Here is a 23,696-nt window from a genome sequence, read left to right on the forward strand (position 1 = left end):
GTATATAACATATGTTATCTTCAGTAGAGAACATATGTTATCTTCAGTAGATAACACATTATGTCATCTTCAGTAAATAACACATAAAGCCATATTCAGCAGGTAATACATTTATAGATCTTCAGCACATAACCTATTATGTCATCTGCAGTAGATACACATAAGGTCATCTTCAGTAGATACCACATAAGGGTACATTAATAGATAACACATAATTCATTATCAGTAGATAACACACACGTTATCTTCAGTAGATACACACATGAAGTTATCTTTAGTAAAATAACACATAAGGTAATCTTCAGTAGCGTCATCTTGAGAAGATAACACATAATAGCCATCTTCAGTAGATGCGCCATAACGTCATGTTGATACGCCTATACGTGCACCTTCTGTAGCCGCCACGTTGTCGCAGCGGCAAAACATACCAAAAACGTCAAACTATGTTCCGGGACTATGTTACAGTAGAGCCAATAGCGAATACAAGAACCACAACAACAATAACTGAAATTAATAAAGCGCCTAAAACCAAACAATTATACTAAGGCACTGATATACATTTAAAGCAAATAAAATTACAGTCCGTAGACAACAAGGTATACCAACTTGATGTGGGGAAACAAAATACAGACTAGACGGTATAAAGAGGGGGACAAAAAACAACAAAAGTAGGCATAGAAGTAGGGAAAGTTCGATAGCCAAAAATTACCAATTCCAAGGCCCACAGAAGTGTTAAACATGCAAAAACAATACGGATCAATAGGAATACAAAAGTGCACTGGAACAAGTTATGAAAATCACTATGCACGTAAGCAGACATAGAGAACCAAACAACCAATGTATGTGCAGGCAAAGTTCGATGGCCAAAAATTGCCAATTAGCCCAAAGAAGTGTCAGGAAAACAGTACAAAAGTGTACAATGATGAAAATCACTGTGCACAAGCGGACAACAACAACAAAAAAAACCAACTATATAGTAAACTTGCTTTCAAAGAGTACAGACACAGCTTATTTTGCTTTGAGCTTGTTGTCGTGTTTGCTACCGAGTTCTATTTGAACTTGCCTTCAGTGTTTGACTTCAATTTGTTTGCATGTAGTTTTCACTGTTTGATTTTATATTTTGTTGCCTGTCCCTGAAGAAGAGCAGTTTATCTGCTCGAAACGTCGGTTTTTGTTTGTTGTTGTCTGCTTCCCAGCAAACACAAAACGTTTTCGACATCATTCGCAAAAGGTTATAAAAGGTTGTCAGAAAACGTATAAATGTCGGGTTATATATGTCGAGTATATTAAGAGTATAAAACGTTTTTTTAACCTTAAAAAACATTTTTTGATATCAGGGGTAGATAGCAACACACACTATACCATGCAAACTGCTATCAGGGGTAGATAGCAACACAAACTGCAGCATGCAAACTGCTATCAGGGGTGGATAGCAACATACAATGCATCATGTAAACTGCTATCAGGGGTAGATAGCAAAACACACTGTACCATGCAAACTGCTATCAGGGGTAGATAGCAACACACACTGTACCACGCAAACTGCTATCAGGGTCAATAGCAACACACGCTGTACCATGCAAACTGCTATCAGGGGTAGATAGCAACACATACTGTACCATGCAAACTGCTATCAGGGGTAGATAGCAAAACACACTGTACCATGCAAACTGCTATCAGGGGTAGACAGCAACACACTGTACCATGCAAACTGCATGGTACAGTACCACGCAAACTGCTGTCCCTGATAGCAGTTTGCGTCAACAAACAAAAATGTTTGACAGAAAACGTTTAAATGTCGGGTTATATAAAGGGTATTAAAACTGGTCGCTTTAAAAATGACACTGCTAAACTTGATGTATTACAGAAACGGTGTGCGCGAATTATTTTAGGTGTTGACTTTTTCACTCCTTCGGATTACATGTTTAATGAACTTAGATGGGAGCGGCTTTCAGTCCGCAATCAGTATTTTAAAGCACTTATGGTATATAAATCTCTGCATAATCTAGCACCGCAGTACTTATCTAAGAAGTTCAATTTTGTAAGTGATAACCATGATCGTAATACTAGACAAGCTACTTCTGGTCAGCTAGCTCTTCCACCACTCAATAATGGTTATGATATCGAGTGTTTTAAACATTCTTTTTAGTTATAGTGGTGTTAAAGTATGGAACCATATTGATCTATGTGTTAGAAATTCTCTAAATTTGCTTTCTTTTAAGGAGATGTATAAGAGACATCACTTTAAACAGCACTAATTAATATTTTGTGTGGTGCTTATGCAGGTTGCCTCACTGTATTGAGTTTATTATATTGTTGTTATAATATGGTTGATATGTTATGTTGATATGGTGGTTGAAGTTAAATATTTTATGCTATGTTGTTTTAAATTTGTATATATGTATTATTGCAGGGCCCCGGGTAAGACCAGCGGTTAGCTGATTCGGGCCTACCCTGAATAAAGATTATAAGTAATAAAAAAATAATAATAACATTCCAAAAACATTCTTGAAAACTTGATACAAAACATTCTAAACAGAACGTTATTTTGGGGTTGAAAAAATATTTTGCGAAAATGTTTTCCCAAAATATTTTCAATAACGTTTTAAAAACGTTTTCATGACCTTCATATAACCCGACATTTAAATGTTATTAAAAGGTTTTGAAAAAAACATTTTAAGAACATTTCTGTGTTTGCTGGGTTCAAATATTTTAGCATAATGTTATTTAAGTATTGACACAATATTTGGCAAAAATGTTTGCAAAAATAGTTTACAATAACATTTTTTGAAAACATTTAAAAATATTGTTGTAGTGTGTTTTCATAGAAAACGTTTTAAAACGTTATCATGACCTTTATATAACCCGACATTTTAATGTTATTAAAACGTTTTTACCTAAACCAAAAGCCAAAATATAACTTATTTTAAACGTTTTTAAAACGTTTTTGTGTTTGCTGGGTTATGTGCACAGTGATTTTCATCGTTGTACACTTTTGTACTGTTTTCCTGACACTTCTGTGGGCTAATTGGCAATTTTTGGCCATCGAACTTTGCCTGCACCTACATTGGTTGTTTGGTTCTCTACTGGGGGAGGTCAAGAAAAATATTGGGGGGGGGGGCAAATATCCCCTTAGCCCCTGTAGCGCCGCCACTGTCAGTTTTACTTACGTGTTTCGGAGCACGTGCGAGTCTGGCCATCCATGGCGTAATCTGCAATTTGCTCATCGTTACCGGCAACCACGGTGCTGCTTTGTTCAAATTCTGAGACAAGAAATAAAATTTATACAAACATAAAGGTTAAGGGTAGATGTTGTATTGTTTGTCGAAGCAGCCAAAAAATCGATTTCAGTGTCTAAATCAATATATTATTGAAAACTTGCTTGATTTATTGCACGTTTTACAAAAGTGTTGTTGTTTCCCCTTTTTTTACATTATAACTCAAGACCTACAAAAGTATGTATGTGATGTTAGAATTCTTCCACACATGCACTCGCTGAGTTATGCAAACTTAAGGGTATACGATGTATTAATGATCGAAGCAGCAGAAAAAAATGTAGTTCACAGCATCTTGGGAATGGTAGTCAGATTTAGCAAAAATTGCATTGCTCAATTAATAGCGAGCGTGTAGAAGAATTCAAATATCACAAATATACTTTTGTAGGTCATGTGGTTCTTGAGTTATGTCGTAAAGAGGGCTGAAACAACAACAACACTTTTGTAAAACGTACATAACTCATTAACAACAATAAATTAAGTTTTCAAAGTATATGATATGTAGAATGAACTTTTGCAAAACACCAAAGTGTTTCTTAATAATATATTGATTCAGATAATGAAAATCAATTTTTTTGGCTCTGACGACCAACAATGGGCTATTCCATTTAAAATCCACACTCCCCCTGTGGAAGATTTTGGAAATATCTGGCACAGGGGGAATATGAATTTCAAATGGAATAAACACATTAGCAGCTCCATTTGAAACACACCTTCCCTCAGTGGAAGATTCAGTTTGAATCTTTCTCAGAGGGTGTATAAAGTTCAAATGGAGCTGCTAATGTGGTCATTCCATTTGAAATTCATACTCCCACTGTTGAAGATATTTCCAAAATATTCCACAGGGGGAGTGTGTGTTTTAAATGGAATAGCCCAATACCTCGTATACCCTTAATTACCAATCGATGCAAAAACAGTGAGACTCTGTCACCTTTTTTGGGTGCACCTGCCCTGCCCTATATCTACTACATGTAATCGCATAACTACGTATACCTACAACAGTCTTGAATATATTTTTACAAAATCATTTTGTACTGCAAACTTTTATTCATCAAGGAAACAATTAATTGCCAGAGAGTATGCATGCGAATAATAATGTATGAAAAAGAACCAAGCATAACCCAAATTGTATGACCTTATACATACAAAATGTATAAATAGAACAGTTATAGTTCTAAAGTTTGTACAAATTCGAAACTACTTTTTCCAGGTCTTTTTGTTTAATGTTTGCTTGGCAACCACGGTGGAATTGCCATAACATCCGATGCAAACAGAGAATGTTCAATTGTAATGCCTAGCGCAAAGTCACATTTCTATTATGGTAATGTTGATGGATTGATAACACTGGCCAACAAAATTAAACTTTTTTTCTGGTGACTTGGATTTAAGAGTTGTTTTTAACTAATTTGGGGTCGCTGATTTCAAAAATGGTATCAGTTTTGCCCTATCACGTCAAGTTTTTTTTCTATGAAAAATGGTGAAATTTCATGAATCACTTAACACATCCACCAAAGGGTTGCAGCCCCTGGATTTTCTACAGTAAACCCTTATATTGGGTACCTATGAATAGCTATGAGTCTACTCTATCCAACGATACCAAAATAAGTACCAACATACATCATATGACGTCACAATGACGTCATTATCGTAGAGAATCTGAAAAAATCCTGAAAGATGGCTAAAATGATAGATTTTGACCAAAAAATGCTAGCAACGCCCGATTTTGATGCAGTTTTTTGCTAAATGTTCATAAAACTAATTACTTTGACATAAAAATTAAGTTTGGCCTCCATAAACATCAAAATTAAAAAAAATATTATTCTCATGGGTTGCAACACTATACCCGTCATTTTTGGGGTGTCAAACATTCCAAGGTATATCTTCTTGCCAAATTAAGACTTATTCTGTGGTATTTTTTTGTAGTTTATATTATCATGCCAATATTTATGCATTCACCTTTTGACTTTCAATTGGGTTTATATGATTTAGTAACTTTATGGGCCCAGATAATACGCCCCTCTCATATAAATAGGGGTATACCATAGAGTGAAAATTTGACGTTATATGCAAAAAATAATGCTATATTTGAAATCAGCGACCCCAAATTACCTAAAAACAAGTCTCAAACCAAAGTCACCAAAAACTGTGTTGGGCAGTGTAATAGTTCGTTTTGAGTTCAAATTATAAGCATGGAAGTTTTATTTTGGCAAATCCTGTGTTACATTCATATCTACATGCATATCGTCATCCTGCTACGCTAATTGCCCAAGTCATTTTTTTGTATTTTTTGAGAAAAAAGAACAAAATGTGGTTCAAGCCTGCATCAGTTACGTAATCACCCTAATTATTTCGGATTATTCTCATTTGTATCATTATCATTTGCTCTTGTGCAAAGGTTTGTTTAAATGTTTAAATATGTTTAAATGCGTGCTTGAACCATATTTTGTACTTTGTTCTCAAAACTATAAAAAAATGACTTTGGCAAAAAGCGTAGCAGGCTGACGTGATTATGGGGCTTTTCATTGTGATACATACAGGGGCGTAGCCAGCTTTCTTGATCGGGAGCAGCAAAATAACATTTTCTTCCTGGTCTTAGTGGGGGGGGGGGGAGAGGAACACAATTTCCCGGTTAATTTTGACCCGGTATCAGTGGAATATAGGGGGCCGAAGCCTATATACCAGTGTATACCAGGACAATGTGCGAAAGGGTTGTGAAAACTTTCGCTAAGGGGTGGGAGTGGTCAAATTTTGAAATCAGTGTCCGATTTGGCTTAAACGTAGTACAAGTAACCCTTGATGAAAAAAAAAAAAATCAATTTGAGGTTATCAAAGGTCAAATGGGGCCAAATGTTAAACTTTGTCCGATTTGGTCAAGTGAGATCAATCAGAATACTGTCGATTTTATATTATATACAAGTATGGTATTGGACTGCTTTTTATAAAATGTGAAAATATTTGATCTCAGTCTGGAAATAGTTGCGGCACATATCAACACGTAAACTTGGATCTGTAGGCATATTGAATTAATTTGTGTTGGTTTTGCAACTTCCGGATCACCTCGGAAAGTCCTTTTGTCAGGTTTGGTTGCCCGGAATGAATATTACAACAATAAATTCAATTTTTTAAATTTCTAATAATTTTGAAATTGAGAAATAAATTAGTAAATTTGAATGAATGAATGAATGAATGAATGAATGAATGAATGAATGAATGAATGAATGAATGAATGAATGAATGAATGAATGAAAGATTTAATGAAGGAATGAACGAATGAATGAGATATAATAAATAAATAAATAAATATATATAAGTAAACAAATAAATATAAATATTAAAGAAATAGTTGTTAAATAGAAATACGTTTTCCACAGACAGAGAGTTTAAATTCATGTCAATGTAAAAGTGAACAAGTTGGTAAGGTAAAAAAATAGTGTTATTCTCAGTCATCCAGTCGTTAAAATCATAAAGTGTTAAATTAAATCTTTTACTGGAATGCGGTGAGTTGACAGGTTTAGGATTTCGACGTTGTTTTAATGTCGATACAACGTCGAGGTTTCAACCTAATCTGATCTCAACTTAGAAATCAGGTTGACATTTCAACGTTGATACAACATGAGGTGTGCTAACTGGGATTAAGTTACTTTTACAACTTGCTACGTTGCATCTGATATCATCATATTCATACTTCATCAGGTATCAACTAATTCTTCATAAAGTTTAGAATTGAATCTTTTACTTGAACTTCCTTTTACAATTTGCTACGTTGCATCTGATACCACTAGACTTCATCAGGCAATTGACCTGCTAGGCTGGTCTTGTGATACATGAATCTTCTTCATCAAGAAGGTAAGTTGCCTGATGAAGTCTGGTGGAATCAGACGCAACGTAGCAAATTGTAAAAGTAAGTTCAGGTAAACGGTTTAATTCTAAACTTTATGAAGAATAGTTTTGTTGATTTTTTAAATGGCCCTTTCACTACAGATTTTGTTATGCATTGTACATTCTACTATTTACTGCAATGTATTTGAAACGTGTTGCACAATCTGCTAAAGATAGTCAGTAAATAGTATTTAACTTTCCTTTAGGGACGCACCATTAGATTCTCAGGGGGGGCATGGGAGTTTCGGTCAGGCAGAATTTTTTTTTTTTCGCGGCCGAAGGCGGCGGAATTTTTTTTTTTCGCCTCCAAGAGCACCAAATTTTTTTTTTCGCCGCCTTCGGCGGCGAAGTTAATTTTTTTCTATTTTAATGTACATTTTTATACAAAGTTGGGTGGGGAAATTTTTTTTTTACTCATCAGTGAGGCAAAAATTTTTTTTTTTCGTCTCACTAGTGGGCAAAGTTTTTTTTTTTTTTTTTAACAACCATGCCCCCCCTGGAAATTTAATGGTGCGCCCCTTATCCAAGGTTATTACTAACCACAACTAAATTTCCTTTGTAACATTCGGTAAACGCGTTAAAACATATGCCCTCAAATGCCAGGGAAGTGCCCTTCCCTGCAAATTCATAATCGGTATACTCATATATAAACAACCATGATAACCACACCTTTCGTCAAAAATAACAAAAACATGAAACACTTGAAGTTAAGATAATCCGTAGACTTGCCATTTATGAATTGAAATTATATGAACATGGCGCTTCCATTTTGTATGATGTGAAAAGATTCATACATGCATCTAGGTACTTCTGCGTTTATTGGAAGTTATAAAATTTAAAAAAAAACCTTTAAACATCAACATTTGAAATCATCGATTCCCAGGGAAACAATCATACAGCAGGCCAGACCATGACCAGACAGTAGTATAATATTTCACATTGAAGGCATGGATAGTCTTGCTAAAATGGGCTATTTCCCCGAGACTGCCATGAATTAGCAGGATTAGTATAATAGACAGGTCAAAATTTGAGAATTTGTGCTTTATTAAAAGGTTGGAGGCATTTCGTGTTAAAAGTGGTTAAACAAGCTTTTTAAGATAATTCGAGGGTGCTGAATACGAAAATGCTGTTTAACCGGTTCAGTTTTGGAGTCTTAGCCTCAAAATTCAAAAACAAAATGGCCGCCATTTTCAAAATATTTTGATAATAACTTGAATTTTAAACAACATAGGAGGTTAAAAATGGTGGCAATATCCATGTTTATGATACAGAGGAACCCAAATTGATTGTTACTGAAGTTTTAACTGGTATGGGTTTGCTGCCATGTTGAATTCCAAAATGGCCGCCATTTTCATCAAGTTTCTGCATTTTCTGCTATAACTTGGATAGTAGGCAACGTAGAAGTTTATAAATGACAGCAGTACCCATGTTTTTAATACTAAGGATTCTAAATTATCTGTTACCTACTATCTGTTTAACTAGTTAGGGTTGCCACCATCTAGAATTCCAAGATGGCCGCCATTCATTCGGTAATTTCTGGGGTGTGTTTCAGAAAAACAAAATTGTCATCGTTTTCATAAGGGTAGATTACTTTCTCTGGCTAAATGCACTTTTAATTTCTTTAGAACAAAAACAGTGATATTGAATTAGTTGTCCAAGTGCATTTTAAAAGGTTAAAGATTTCAAAATGGCCGCTTTTTAGCTACTAGGCCTATACTTTACACCGTACAACTCATAAAACTGGTAACATTGGCACTTGATTTTACTTACGGCTAATTGTTCCCGTTAGGATCTTGCAACTATTTGATTCTTTCTTTTTGACCTTTCACTTCATAGTACAGTGATTCCAAACTCTGATTAATGGCTTTAGCCTCTTCTGTTTTTGCACTCTTGTTGGCTGTTAAATGTGCTTAGCCTTTTTGCAACTGCAATTGCCATTCATACATGCATGAAACTCGCGAAATCTCGCGACATGCTTTGGGAATTGGAGGTAGTGTCATCAGTTGTGGAGCCAGGTTCTATCTATGTAGGTCCATCCCATGTCAGTTACTTTGGGGACAATTGGAGAAATGGTGACTGCTTGTTTCCAAATACAAGCCTGGTAATGTGCATACTTTGTATGAAGCCTTACTGCATCAGATGTTGGTGGTAGATTCAACTGTGGACAACCCTTGAAAATATTATCACCCGTGCCTTATCGCATCTGTCCACATCATCTGGCAATATATGGACATGGTGAGCATTCTCTTGCTTTCATCCGAGCACACCGTGATAGTGTCTGGGATCTCCACTTGTATGCCTTCAGTAGGATGCTAACTTTCTTTTTTAGGTATGATCATACCACTATGCCAAATGGGGTACCACTTATATGGCAGAAATGAGCTACCTTCCACCATGTCCACCAAAAGTCCTCCTTGAATTCCAGGCAGGAAATTTCGTTGTAAAGGAGTCCGGGCGGAAAGTCAACCAAGTATCCCCTGATTATAGCCAAGAATGGTTGAATGGTACTGGGAAGAGGAGCGGTGGGATTGTAGGTACGGTATCACAAGAAGTATCACTGCATTAGGCAGATGGGTACTCTCTTATATAACATGAGAACTTGCCTATCAAGTAAATTAGGCAAGTGCTGATGATGGAACACTCCCAATTGGAAAGTTAGTATGTGTACAACGAGATTACACCATCCAGCGTGACAACCTCGATGAGGAGAAGTCGTCTCAGCTTTCGGATGATTCAAAGTTTTCAGCAAGGGGGTACCATCTCCTGTACTGTAGAATATTGCAACCAAAGTTTTGGCCAGTGCTAGTGGCATAGATTTCTTTTTGACGACATGGGGGGGTCGAAAAATTTCTTGAAGTATAGTGAATCCAGCACCTTTTGGCAACAGAATAAGATGATGGGACAAATGCATGCAAACATTTGCACTTTATACAGTTTTAGTCTAAAATGGCCAAATATCATGTTAATTTGGCTGGAAACACACATATGGTCGAATCCAACCAAAAGTGTCCACGGGCCAAAAATAAAAGTCCGAAATAAAAATGTCTCCACAATTTTTTCCTTTTGCCCATTGATTGATGACATATTGGCCTTATAGGAACCAAAAGTGCCATTACTAATCTTGAAAAATAAATCCAGGACGTGTGATAGTAAATGTGATATCAAAACCCAATGTTACCTACGAATACCACTAGGATGCTTTCACTATCGCAATACTAATCAACCTAAAACAAATGGAATATTCCCATTAACGCTTTTTTCGTGTAATGTAGACCACAGGGTGTCAGGAAAATGCTAGCTCAACCAGAAAATATTTGTTTTTATTTTTATAACGCGATCAATATGATCTTAGTCAATTTATGCTACTTTATTTTTGAAAATGAAGTTTAGGTCAGTTTCTGTATTTTATTTATCAAATGAATATGAATCAATTTACACATTGTATAAGAACGAGTAGGATATATGTTTTCAAGAATATTAGGAATTATACGCATACACCTAACGCTTTATACAATGAAAAGGTGAAGAAACCCGGGTATTCGTAGGTAACATGAGCGATTTAACAATATCTATATTGAGTTTAGAGGTTTAAATTTTGCTATTATGGTAATGAATTAATAAAATGGTAGTTTTAGATCTCTTTCAGATGGTACGTCCAAATGAATAAATGCTATTACCTTAGATCAAAAATTTTTTGATGCTTTTAGCAAGATTTTGACCACTTCATTTTGATATACAAGTAGTTAATCAGCAATTTTACATAATAAATAATTGTTGAATGAATCCGTATATGGGTAATAATAGTGTCCTGGGGTACCGCTTAAAGTTTTTGACAATTAATTTTCATTGTTAGGGACACTTCATTACACATGTCATGTATTATGCTGTATTCGTAAGTAATATTTCAGTATTTGTAGGTAAGAATTAGACTTTTGGTGGATATCGCAATCAAAACTTCATTTTATAAAGCACTTTGAATGTATTATTTTCTTTATGTGCGTTTATTGATACTTTAGACCCTATCATGTATTAATAATGTCGGTTCACAGCTGTTGAAAGAGGATTGAAGGAAGAAACAAAGGCACTAAAGTGACTTTAATTTGCTTAATTGCACACAAATCGCTTAAAACCGTTATTGCAGACTTGTGAAGTCCATCTTGGAGTCAGTTACGTCGTGTGGCCTTTCGTTTGAGGGCAACTACAATTAGCTTTATACCAGGGCCCATCACTGTGTTGTCTAGATCATGAGGCAATGAGAACAGTCGTTTTTTTCCATGGTATTCGTAGGTAACATTAGCGAAAACGTCAAAAGTTACCTTCGAATAAATCAATTTGGACACAAATTACTCAGAAACCAGAAGGTCGGTAAACATTTAAAATGAAGCACACATACCAGTTGACAAATCCAAGTATTTATCCCCTTCTAATCTTCTTTGGATCTGACTTTTCTTTCAAATGAGCAGACCGTCGTCTATTTCAGTACATATTTTTCAACAATTAAGCCGTATTCACGTTTGCATGGTGGGCATGTGTGTGAATTCGCAACTTTCATTGACATATGATTTGAGAGCAAACATACAGGCCTTCGTTATGTACCAATATGGGCATTGGCATGAATGGCGGTGTTTCACAATACTGTTATGATGTCAAATTGTATTCGTAGATAACATTCGGTTACCGAAATTTACCTACGAATACTTGCTTTTATTGTTGACATCTCAGAAATATTTAAACGCAGGCTATTGAAACTTGGTAGAAATAAAGAGTGTATTACCCTGCACCTATTGCTTAACTATTGTTTACTATTCTCTCACTTCGTGGAAATGACACAGCTTTTAACATGTATTCGAAGGTAATGCATATTTTTTACCAAACCTACCTTTGTGCCATTTAGAATTTCTGGCAGTTAAACACAATAATAAAGATGTCCGAATGCAATGCATTTCAGTATTGGACATATGAAAGCTTGTATCAATTGCGCATTTATTAGTGATTTCCATTTTTTAAAGATATATCTAGTGCTATGAAAAATTGTATTCGTAGGTAATGTAAAATAATACCACTCAAAAAATTATCACAAAAAATTCATAATTATGTACAAATATGTGACAAATTGAACAGGCAATCTTTGAATACACACCTTTCAGGAAATCAATTTAGATTCAATCCAATGACTTCTTTTCATAACTAATTTAGATGTTTTTAAAAATACTTTAAGAAATATTTTGAAAAAATGGGTAAAAATAGCATGTTTTGGGGTCTCTGTGTCTAAGTTTTTCACAGAAGGGGTCTTATTATATATGGCGCGAAGCGTATGATCAAGGCAAATAAACACAATACAAAAACGAATGCCAATTGATTAATACTTTTAAGTTATGGCCCTGAACATGCCGTGTACACTTTTCGTTGGATTCGACCATATACAGGCGTCAACATTGGGAGGGGGATGATTGTATGGACCAACTGGCAAAAATATTGGGGGAATTTATCCCCCCTATCCCCCCATGGATGATTTAGGGTCATCCCAGGTCAATCGATGAGGAAGTTGCTTGATGACCTGATCCCAACCATGTGACAGATTCACTCTAAAGCCCCCGCTCCTGTTGAGGGACGGTTGTTCGGCTTGTACCCACACTTCTTTGACTCCTGCTCGAACCAACATAGTTCACGGTCCAAAATGACAACTTTGTCAATGTCAAAGCTGTGACCGCTGCCCTCAAGATGTTTGTAGACTGCTGAATCGTTGCCACTTGAACTAGCGCGTCTAAGTTGGGATATATGCGACTCTGCAGGGATTGGTCGATTTTACCAATGTAAAGTGCTTGGCACTCCTGATCTTCAGCGCACTTGACACCATAAACAACACCACTAATACGGCCCTTAAGGCAGATAGAAACATTCTAGAGCGATTTGTGACAGCCTCTAAGGCAGGACGTACAATGTGGACCAGATTCTGCAGCATGAACTTATGCCTGTTCAAATTTCACTTGCTACCATGAATGGGAGTCTGCATATAAGCAGTGGCGGCTGAGTTTCAGAGGATTGAGGTAACCTTTGACAGATACAGCATGATTCCATCAAGACTGGAACCAGAACAAAACGAACCCGGGCTATCGACCAGTATGCCGGGTAATAGAAAACCACAAAGTTCTCTACCGAATAACTGGACTAACTTTCTGTCACTTGGAGAGAATAAAGCAAATCTTGCCGCTCCTATCTCAACAGCTTATGACAAATGTTGTATCAATTGCACCCACAACACTTGTAGTGGCTGGAGGATTTGCGCATATAACAGAAGTTAGATCTTCAGATTCAGGGATGGACACAACAGCCCTAGAGGCCATGAGGAGGCGGATACTCACTTTGTACTTCATTGCATTAACACAAATGCTGAAGCTGTATTGGTTTCAGTACGTGACACTGACATACTTGTCTTGCTGGCTGCTTATTTTGACAAGATGCTATGCACTCAGCTGTGGATGAAGGCAGGATTTGTAAGAAGCCCAAATACATCCCAATCCACAAAATCCATCAGGAACTGCTGCCTTGCCAAGTGGAAGCTTTGCTTCTATTTCATAACTGGTTGTGACAGTGTGTCACAGCTTGCTGGCTACAGCAAAAAGACAGAGGTGTTTCAAGCAATTGTTGACAGCTCTTAGCACAATTCATTTGCAAGGTGCATGCCAGATGATGTGCACAGATGCGATAAGGCACGTGTGATACTATTCTCAAAGGGTTGTCCACAGGAGAATCTACCACCAACATGCAAATGTACCAATGGATGTATAAACATTGCAGCTGCATGAAAGCTAAACTAACATGCACAGATGGTTGTGCATACGTGTGCATTTAACAGCCAACAAGAGTGCAGAAACAGAAGAGACTTTCAAGTCTCTTGTTTCTGCACTCTTGCCTTAAAAGGCATCAATTAAAGTTAGGAATCACTGAACTACAAAGTGAAAGGTCAAATAGAAAGAATCAAATAGTTACAAGATCCTAAGGGAACAATTAGCCGTAAGTAACATTAAGTGCCAATGTTGACAGTTTCATGAGTTGTACGGTGTAAAGTATAATAGGGAAAACTAATTTAATATTAAATTTAAATTAAAAGTGCATTTAGCCACAGAACGTAATGTACCCTTTATATAAAAACGATGACAATTTTGTTTTTTGAAATACACCCGGCCCAGAAATTGCTAAATGAATGGCAGCCATCTTGGAATTCTAAATGGTGGCAACCCTAACTAGTTACAGCAGGTAGTAGGTAGCAGATAATTTGTAATCCATGGTATCAAAATGATGGGTACTGCCATCATTTTTTAAACTTCTATGTTGCCTACTATCCAAGTTATAACATGAAATGCAGAAACTTGATGCAAATGGCGGCCATCTTGGAATTCTAGATGGTGGCAACCATGACTAGTTACAACAGATAGTAGGTAACAGATAAATTGGAATCCTTGGTATTAAAAACATGGGTACTGCCATCATTTTTAAACTTCTATGCTGCCTACTATCCAAGTTAAAGCAGGAAATGCATAAACTTGATGAAAATGGCGGCCATTTTGGAATTCAACATGGCGGCAAAACCATACCACTTGAAACTTCAGTAACAATCAATTTGGGTTCCTCTGCATCATAAACATGAATATTGCCACCATTTTTAACCTCCTATGCTGTTTAAAATTCAAGTTATTATCAAAAATATGTTGAAAATGGCGGCCATTTTGTGTTTTGAATTTTGAGGGCTAAGACTCCAAAACTGAACTGGTTAAACAGCATTTTCAAATTCAGCACCCTCGAATTATCTAAAAAAGCTTGTTTAACCACTTTTAACACGAAATGCCTCCAGTAAGCACAAATTCTCAAATTTTGACTGGTCTATAACTGATATAGTCCGTTTGTACTTCGTTTCACATCTGTTTTTCCGAAGTGTGGCATAAAAATAACGTGCATGTTTGTTTTGTCAACGGAATTAATACAATTTAATGCCCTCTTTGTTTTTGATAGAGGCATAATATATTTCCTCTTTTATCTAGTAAACAACTTAAAGAACTTTCAACGGCAATTTTAGAGCAAAGACTAGTGTTTGTCCCCATAGGGAGCTGGGGGGAAATCCCCCACAAATTTCTCACGATCAAATGGGACGACAAAGAATAAAAATTAAAATGACTAAAAGCGGAACGAAAAATTGACAAATGGGAACAAACACTTGTCTTTGCCCTCACACTAAAGGCTGTCTCCTACTTATTTACGGTGACTTTCATCATGTTCATGGAAATAGCTGGATTTGTTTTCGCGTGACATTGGCGTGATATCATTAATAATCGATAGATATCGACTATTTAGTAGAAGTGAGAACAGGACATAACAGATATAGCCTACTGCATAACATTGTGCAAATAACTTTGTGCTAAATGGTTAGTAATTTTACAGGTTTTCAAAATAGGTAGTTTTGTCAAAACTTTGAATTCACCATTTTTACGCAATATCCTGTAACCTCTATAAGAAACGACCAATTTCTAAAATCTAAAATTCCTACGAAAGCTAAATATATGTAAATTTTAGAATTTAAAACAATACTACCAATAATAATGCCCTTTATACATAAAAAAAAAATTCAACTTTCCCGGTGTAACTCATTCTGGGACACCATGTAGACCAACCGGGTGCAGGAAGTGTTGAACGCTGTGCACTTAATAAGTGTCAGAGCTATTCGAACAGAGAAGGGGGCCATCCCCATCTCAGTTCTGATATCTGCAATCAATCCTAGATTCCACCAGTCCTAGGTAGATAGGCCTAGGTTTAAGTGATAATATAGTAACCTATATAGTGAATACCCAGGTGTAGTATATAGGAAACTATCGGAAGATATATATATCCTCTGTAATTCCGGATAGGCCTACTTGGGTTTTAATAAAGCTCTACTGTAATATATTATCCTCGACCTGAAAACAGAAACTTGCATCAGCCTATCTAATTTCTCCCATTGGTCGAAATATCCAAAAAGATCGATTTTCATTGTCTAAATCAATATATCATTGAAAAATAACACCTTGTTGTTTTGCAGAAGGTTAGTTTACAAATCATTTACTTTAAAAACTTAATAGATTTATTGTTGTGAATGGGTTATGTACATTTTACATGTAAGTGATGTGGTTTCAGCCCTCTTTACAACATAACTCAAGAAACACAGGACAGACAAATGTATAATTATCTGTGATATTTTAATCCTTCTACACGCTCGGTATGAAATGATCAATGCAATTTTTGCCAAAGCTCACTACTATTCGCAGGATGTTTCAAACGACCAAATCACAGCAGTTGAAAATAGTTACTAACTTTAAGTTTATGTTAATGTTTACATATTGGTTGCTATAGTATAATACACGATTTTCACGTAGTAAAAATTGGCACTTTTACACCTGTCACGTAGCAAGTAATGATAACACAAAAATAAATAGGTAAATGTATTCAACAACACATCAGTGTAGATTATATGACAGACATATCGGGTATCTAGTCGACCTAGAAAGTACCTGAAAGTTCATTTAATCAATGCTAACCTAATAATAATATTCTGTATTGTAGTATTGTATTATATTGTATTGTACTGCACTGGGAAGAAAATCATGACTAAATAAAGCATTGACAAATAGTTGTCAAGAGTAAAGCAGTATGCAGACTCCGAGTATTAGTTAGACGTACAATATTGTATGTAACATATCTACGTTATTTAATCTATTGCCATTCTATTTCCAGTAATGTTTAAGTTCTAACGAATGTTTGATGACGAAAAATCGATAATATGTTACATACAATATCTAGCAGAAATATATTATCGATTTTACGTCATCAAACAGCAATAGATTAAACAATGTAGATATGTTACATGGTCGTGTGTCTTGAGCTCGCCACCAAAAAAAGGTGGCGACGTTACATTTTGCCAAAGTCGACTCAAAACAAATAATGATATCTCTGTCAAGCAAGAAGTTATTGTCATGCTTGTGGTCTCATTTTATTGCTAAATAAAATGCACTTTCAACCCTGTAAAAAGAAATACTTGAACTTCTTTAATACTGACACTGTGCTTCATATAATTCAGAATGGGCAGGGTGGCGGTGGTGGGGGATGTGGTGGTGGGGGATGTGGTACACACAAACTCTATGGGATTGGTCCTTTTAGTGCGTAATCTGCTTCTGTAAAGGCTGTAAATTGGATTTGGACTCTATTTAGCATCTAAACGACTCACGGCCTTACAGCTAAAACAATTCTACTAATTGTTTTTAATCATTTATGATTGGTTTAGTGTAGAAAATGCAAACTTTTCCATACAAAACTACCCGTTGTCATATTATACACTGTAGTAAGTAATGCAGATGTCTTCAAAATCTGAAAGTTACTGTAAAATTTTAATTACTTATCCTATCATAGTCAAAGTATAGATTTTCTGAAGGGAAATTTGACGAGGAATCTAAATATGGACATATTTTTCCTGTATGGGTTAGGGGAAAATGTTTAGGTTCAAAATATGTTGAATTGTAAAAAAATCTAACATACGTTGGGACACCCTATATTCCGAGATTACCAAACAGCTGTGATTTTGGTTTCTTCCGAAGTCAGTTGGCTCTCCATTTCCTCTAACCAAATGAATGTTGTTTACTTCCAGTTTATTACTGTAAGTTGGTAATAAGCAATGGATTGAGTGACCCATTTTTATCAAAATCTTTTTATTCCACCCTGTATAACTTGCAGGTCACCCTGTATAATGAATTAAAATGTATATATTGGAATTGCTGATGCCTTCAGCTTTCCAAAAATGTATACTTTTGCTAGTTTAGGGTTGATGATTGTCGAGATAATCTAATTAGAAACCCGGTTGGTGTAAAAATTCATAATATTTATGATGTAACGCTAAGGGTGGCGAGTTCAGGACACACGGCCACATACAATATTTTACGTACAATAAAAAGTCTGAATACTGCTTTACAGATTTCACTTCGGTGTGATTTTATTCCAATGTGTAATTATTTCATATTAATTCCCACACCATCAAACTAGCCATAAGATACGAGCTTTTAAAATGAGTTTGGGCTATTTTTTGCAACCGGATTTTGTGGCATAATTGTAATGTTTACACATATCCCAACCCCGGATCCCAACTACTAGTAACACCTAACTGGGTTCAGCCGAATTCATTGTATTATTAGGAAAACAAAGCAAGTTGAAATTTAAGTTAAAATCCCCCATTGTTAAGCGGATAAGATGTGGATAAAAGTGAGGTTGCTATATCATCTTACCTCTTAGCTTTAAAGGACCAACAAAATTACCTGACAGTCTTATAATATTTGGCAAAAAATAACCAAATTAAAATTTGACAGGAATCGTATATTAAGGGTAGACGAGGTATTGTTGGTCGAAGCAGCCAGAAAAAACTCAATAACTCAATACACAATTGAAAAATAATACTTTGACGTTTTGCAAAAGTTCATTCTACAAATCATATACTTTGAAAACTTGCTTGATTTGTTGTTGTTAATGAGTTATGTACGTTTTACAAAGGTGTTGTTGTTTTGGCCCTCTTTACACCATAACTCAGGAACCACGGAACCTACAAAAGTAGGCCTATATCTGTGATATTTGAATTCTCCTACACCATGTACACCCTCGCTATGAAATGATCAATGCAATTTGTGCCAAATCTCACTACCATTCGCAATATGATGTGAACTACCAAATCGCAAAAGTTTGAAATATCGTTGCTAACCTTAAGGCTTTAAACTTGGTCACTTCAACTTATTCTGAAATAACGAGGCGAATGAGCGAAACCCCACTTACTATAATATGTGGAGCTATATGGGGGATTATTATGTCATGTCGTAATTACGACATTAATTGTCGTAATTACGACATTAATTCAAAATTCCTACAATGTCCTACACACAAAACAAATATTGAAGCTTATGGATGGAATCATGTTCAGTTGAGTCGGGACATGTGTAAATATTACGCTAAATTGAACCAAAATGCATTTTAAAAGATCTTACATGGCTTTAACAAGTAAAGCCTGTATGATTAAAATCTACATTTAAATAAATTATATCAACGACTCAGCGTCAATAGCACACATTCTTAAATACGTTTGTATTCCAATGGAACTGCAATACTGTATAACCCCACATAACATGTTGTTGATTTGGCTTTAAGATTAAATTCCTTCTTTTGATTATAATTATATTAAAATTATCTCGCTTACCTTGCTGCCCCAAAACATAAGTTCCACTAAAAGTCAATAAAACCATCAACACAATAATATATTCCATTTTATATATCCAATTGTACATTTTATCCATATAATTAGTCCACATTATGTAGTATCCATGTATTCATACACTTGATTGGTATAAATAGTAACACAGGTAGTTAGCGTCAGTCCAATTATTCACTTGTTGTCTTTTTACCACGCATTTCGCAATGTTTCATATTTAACACTTATTGGCCGCCCATCTCTTTCCTGTATGAGGTGTTAAACTGTGCTGTGGTATAGCGATATACCAATTATATAAATTAAAATGATTCACCACTAGAGTTATGTGGACTCGAAGGAAACTGCCCAAACATAGGGAACACAATAGATTTTGCTATACTCAGTTTACTATTATATTGTCTGGTTCAAGTTCAAAATATCAATCACAAAGTTGACACAAGCATTGGTTTTGGCAACACGTTCGGTAGCATGCACTATCTATGAGTTTGACAGGACGTGCAAGACTGAACCACTTATTTGTTGGCAATAGCTGCCCTGTCCAACATATAGGTCTCGGTACTTGAGCATTACAAAGTTGTTTTCCCATGATGTGCACCACCGCGCATTGATGCACTGACTCAGTGCATCAATGCGCGATAATGCACATCATGGGAAAAAAATTTGTAAATCACTGACCCATCTTCTCATCTCCTTTTCCCATTTGCCAGAGACCAAATGCATTTGAGGCAAAAATAATTTCGGATTGTTGCATCACTCGTGCACTGAAAATAATTATGATGTCGCCAATACTTTATTATTATTTATTTTTCGAATTTCTTCTTTCAAAACATGTTTGTTTATTGTCTTGTTTGTCTTATGTTTGTTTGTTTTGTTTTGTTTTATATGTTTTTGTTTTGCTTTGTTTTTGTTTTGTTTTTATTTTTATTTTTTTGTTTTGTTTTTTGTTTGTTTGTTTACTTAGTTTTTTTTCGTTTTGCTGGGTTTTTATTTGTTTTAACTTTGATTTTACTCCGTCGAAGTTTGTGTGCGTGATTAACGATGTATGTATTTTAATACACAACAGTTACAGTTCTTCATAACAAATCGCTCGTTTTATCCAAATGTTTTCACTGAAAGCAGCTATTGTCGCATAACCTTGTTCCGAATCAGTGATAACCGGATTGAACACAATTGTTCCCTCAAGGTGAGGGCATTATTATTTCCTGAATAGACTATAATAATCCTGTGTATATTTATCACAATAGAACTGAATTTGACGTCACCGTATACTCGTACGTTGGATGTCCCTATTGAAAATCAACAGACCACGGACTTGATTGCCCGAAGCGCCAAATGAACCACCAACTTTTTGTTCTCAAGTTCAGTTCATATTAATTTTTTTCGGGTCACGGCGCAGTGCAAATCAAAACACTCATGCTACTAACCGAGACAGAAAAATAGAAAAAACACAAAAATATTAAGCCATACGAGTCAAAAGATCTGAGCAAACATGACAGAACACAACAGACACCAGGGGCACACACGTCATAGGCTAATTAGGCCAAAAAAGGGGTTTTCTCAAAGCTTGCGCGCGCATTTGTATAAAATCGCGAGATTTGAAGAAAACAAAAGAAATGTGGAAATTATTTTTTATTTAAAAAAATAGTTTTTCCGGCGAAAATCATTTTTCTCAAAATACCATAAAAATACCAAGTCGGGAATAAAAAAAAATCGCATTTCGCATTCGTTTTAACACCACTCGTGAGCTTTTTGATTGGCCTTATAAAAGTCATTGTACCCCCTCCCTTTATTTATTTATTTATTTATTTATTTATTTATTTATTTATATATTTATTTATTTATTTATTTATTTATTTATTTATTTATTTATTTATTTATTTATTTATTTATTTATTTATTTATTTATTTATTTATTTATTTATTTATGTATTTATTCATTTATTTTTTGTTAAACACATGAACAGAGTAAAAGTTGTCTGGTGGTGTTTTTTTTTAAAGTTCTTTCGTCAAATATTTATCAAGTTATTACTAGACAATAAAAAAAATCGCATTTCGCATTCGTTTTAACATCACTCGTGAGCTTTGAGACAAACCTTATTTATTTATTCATTCATTTCTTTTATTTATTTTTTGTTAAACGCATGAACAGAGTAAAAGTTGTCTGGTGGTGTTTTTTTTTTAAAGTTCTTTCGTACGATTTTTAATATCAAGTTATTACTAGATTTAGATCATGAACTTATCAAAGGACTACAGTGGATTTACCATAATTAGAGCTGTTTTAGTGTATACAATAATGCCTGGAAAAAGGAGGAGGTATTTTTCTATGTGTTGTTCTGAGAGGTAGGCCCCCTGTAATTATCCCAAACCCTTTAAAAACTGTTTCTTGTCTATTAGCAAGGCATTCAAAAAATAAAAAATATTATTGAAGAAATCTCAGAAAAAAAAGGACGCGGGAGGCAGGGGCATGAAACACGTTTTTTTAATTATTTTATTTGGCCTAATGTGAGGGAGACAAATGAGAGTTGTCGCATATTATGCTCATCGTTAAGGGATCTAGAATGAGCGTTTTGAGCGGTTCGACAGTATTTTTTGTGGGACATGAGAGCACATCAGACATATCGAATTGCATTCTGAATACGAAGAATGTCTTTTTAATATCAAATAATTTTTTGAAATTCACTAATAATACAAATTTTATGACAAATTAAATCTAATGATATATTCTTAAAGTGTATGTAGCTGGGAGGAAAAGCCGACGATCATTTGCACATTTTGATTTCAATTGATCGTCGGCTTTTCATCCCACCTACATACACTTTAAGTACATATCATCAGATTTATAAAGTTTACTTCGAGTACTGTTAAATATCAAACATATCAATTTTTAGTTGCCATAAAATCTGTATTACATTGTGAATTTCAAAAAATCAAAATTGTTTGATATCAGAAGGACATTCTTCGTATTCAGAATGCAATTCGATATGTCTGATGTGCTCTAATGTTCCACAATAAATACTGTCCAAACGCTCATACCCACGCCTTAAGAGCAAGAACGGTTCTAGAAACGGCGTTCTCATTTTTCACTCGGTGGTATGGATTGGAGCCCACCACACATGAGACTTCAGGGAAACTTCATCAGAAATGACTAAACGGTCCTAGGAAATGATCATAGAACCTTATTTCATATGCTTAGGAGCCGGGGGCTCAGCCCCCTCAATTATTTTGGTGCGGGGATGAAATACCTTCCACCCCCCCCCTATTGAGGTGTTTGTGACCTGTATTTTGCACAATTTTCTGACTCCCCTTGGGCACCCCCTTACATACCGTATTTTCAGCCACCCCCCCCTTATGTTAAATCTTCCTAAGCCAATGCATTTATCCGAAGTGTATGCACAGTACGTACACGGCGTGCGGGATACACATACACCCCCACCCTGAGGATCGTACCGTATTACAACCGCGGGAGTAGTTAACATGCATGGGCGCTAGTAGTAAATTCCAATTTTCTGTGCTTTACCTCACTTGTTCGGCTCAAAATTAAAAGAGGACATATCTGACAGTAAAAGCTAACATTTTATGGAAAATAAATACTAATCTATTTTTACAGAAATGTTATAATGTGGCTTTAACTGGGGCTTTTTAAACTTGCGGCTTTCTTTACGTTGTGGATAACACGTACATTTACACTCAATACCGCCGCCTGTAATATTTGCCAAGACGTCTGTACATCTATATTGACCTAGAGGGGTGATTGAGGTGCCAAATCCCCACTAAATCAAGGTTGCCTGATTGATTGAAGGAGGGGGTCATATTTGTCTGCTGATGTCTATAGGATTAACCTGAATCCTCCAGTCTCGAATACTACGCACAGGAGAATGCGACAAATTTCATTTTTTCTCCCTCACATTATAGGCCAAATAAAAAATTAAAAAAAACATGTTTCATGCTCCTGCCTCCCGCGTCCTTTTTTATTTTTTGAAATTCAGTCATAACGTACTGCTGACGAGAGTGTGGATGGCATACTTGGTGTGCTATCTACTACTGATGAGGGTGTGAATGAAATACTTGGTTTGCCATGCTGCGCTGACGAGGGTGTAGATGACATACCTGATATGCTATGCACTGATGATGAGAGTGTGGATGACACACCTGGTATGCTATCTATCTACTGCTAATGAGGGTGTATAATAGATCTGGAATGCTATATACTGCTGATGAGGGTGTAGATGACATACCTGGAATGCTATCTACTGCTGATGAGGGTGTAGATGACA

The 23,696-nt window shown here is 35.6% G+C and overlaps 1 protein-coding gene across 3 annotated transcripts in view; it reads right to left on the minus strand.

Annotated features, from left to right (window-relative positions):
- Positions 1-19,891, minus strand: part of LOC140171521 (uncharacterized) — a 47,337-nt gene extending 27,446 nt beyond the window's left edge. For 2 of the 3 annotated variants that reach the window (XM_072194789.1, XM_072194788.1), the window contains exons 1-2: positions 19,411-19,890; positions 3,171-3,263 (exon numbers count right to left, since the gene is read on the minus strand). In XM_072194789.1, the coding sequence (XP_072050890.1) occupies positions 3,171-3,263; positions 19,411-19,522 (205 nt within the window). In that variant the 5' untranslated portion in view covers positions 19,523-19,890. Of the gene's footprint in view, positions 1-3,170; positions 3,264-19,410 lie in introns of all 3 variants that reach the window. The other variant, XM_072194787.1, reaches the window with a different exon arrangement.
- Between the last annotated feature and the right edge of the window lie 3,805 nt (positions 19,892-23,696).

The sequence above is a fragment of the Amphiura filiformis genome, chromosome 15 (genome assembly GCF_039555335.1).
Source record: "Amphiura filiformis chromosome 15, Afil_fr2py, whole genome shotgun sequence".
In the NCBI taxonomy this organism is placed as follows: domain Eukaryota; kingdom Metazoa; phylum Echinodermata; class Ophiuroidea; order Amphilepidida; family Amphiuridae; genus Amphiura; species Amphiura filiformis.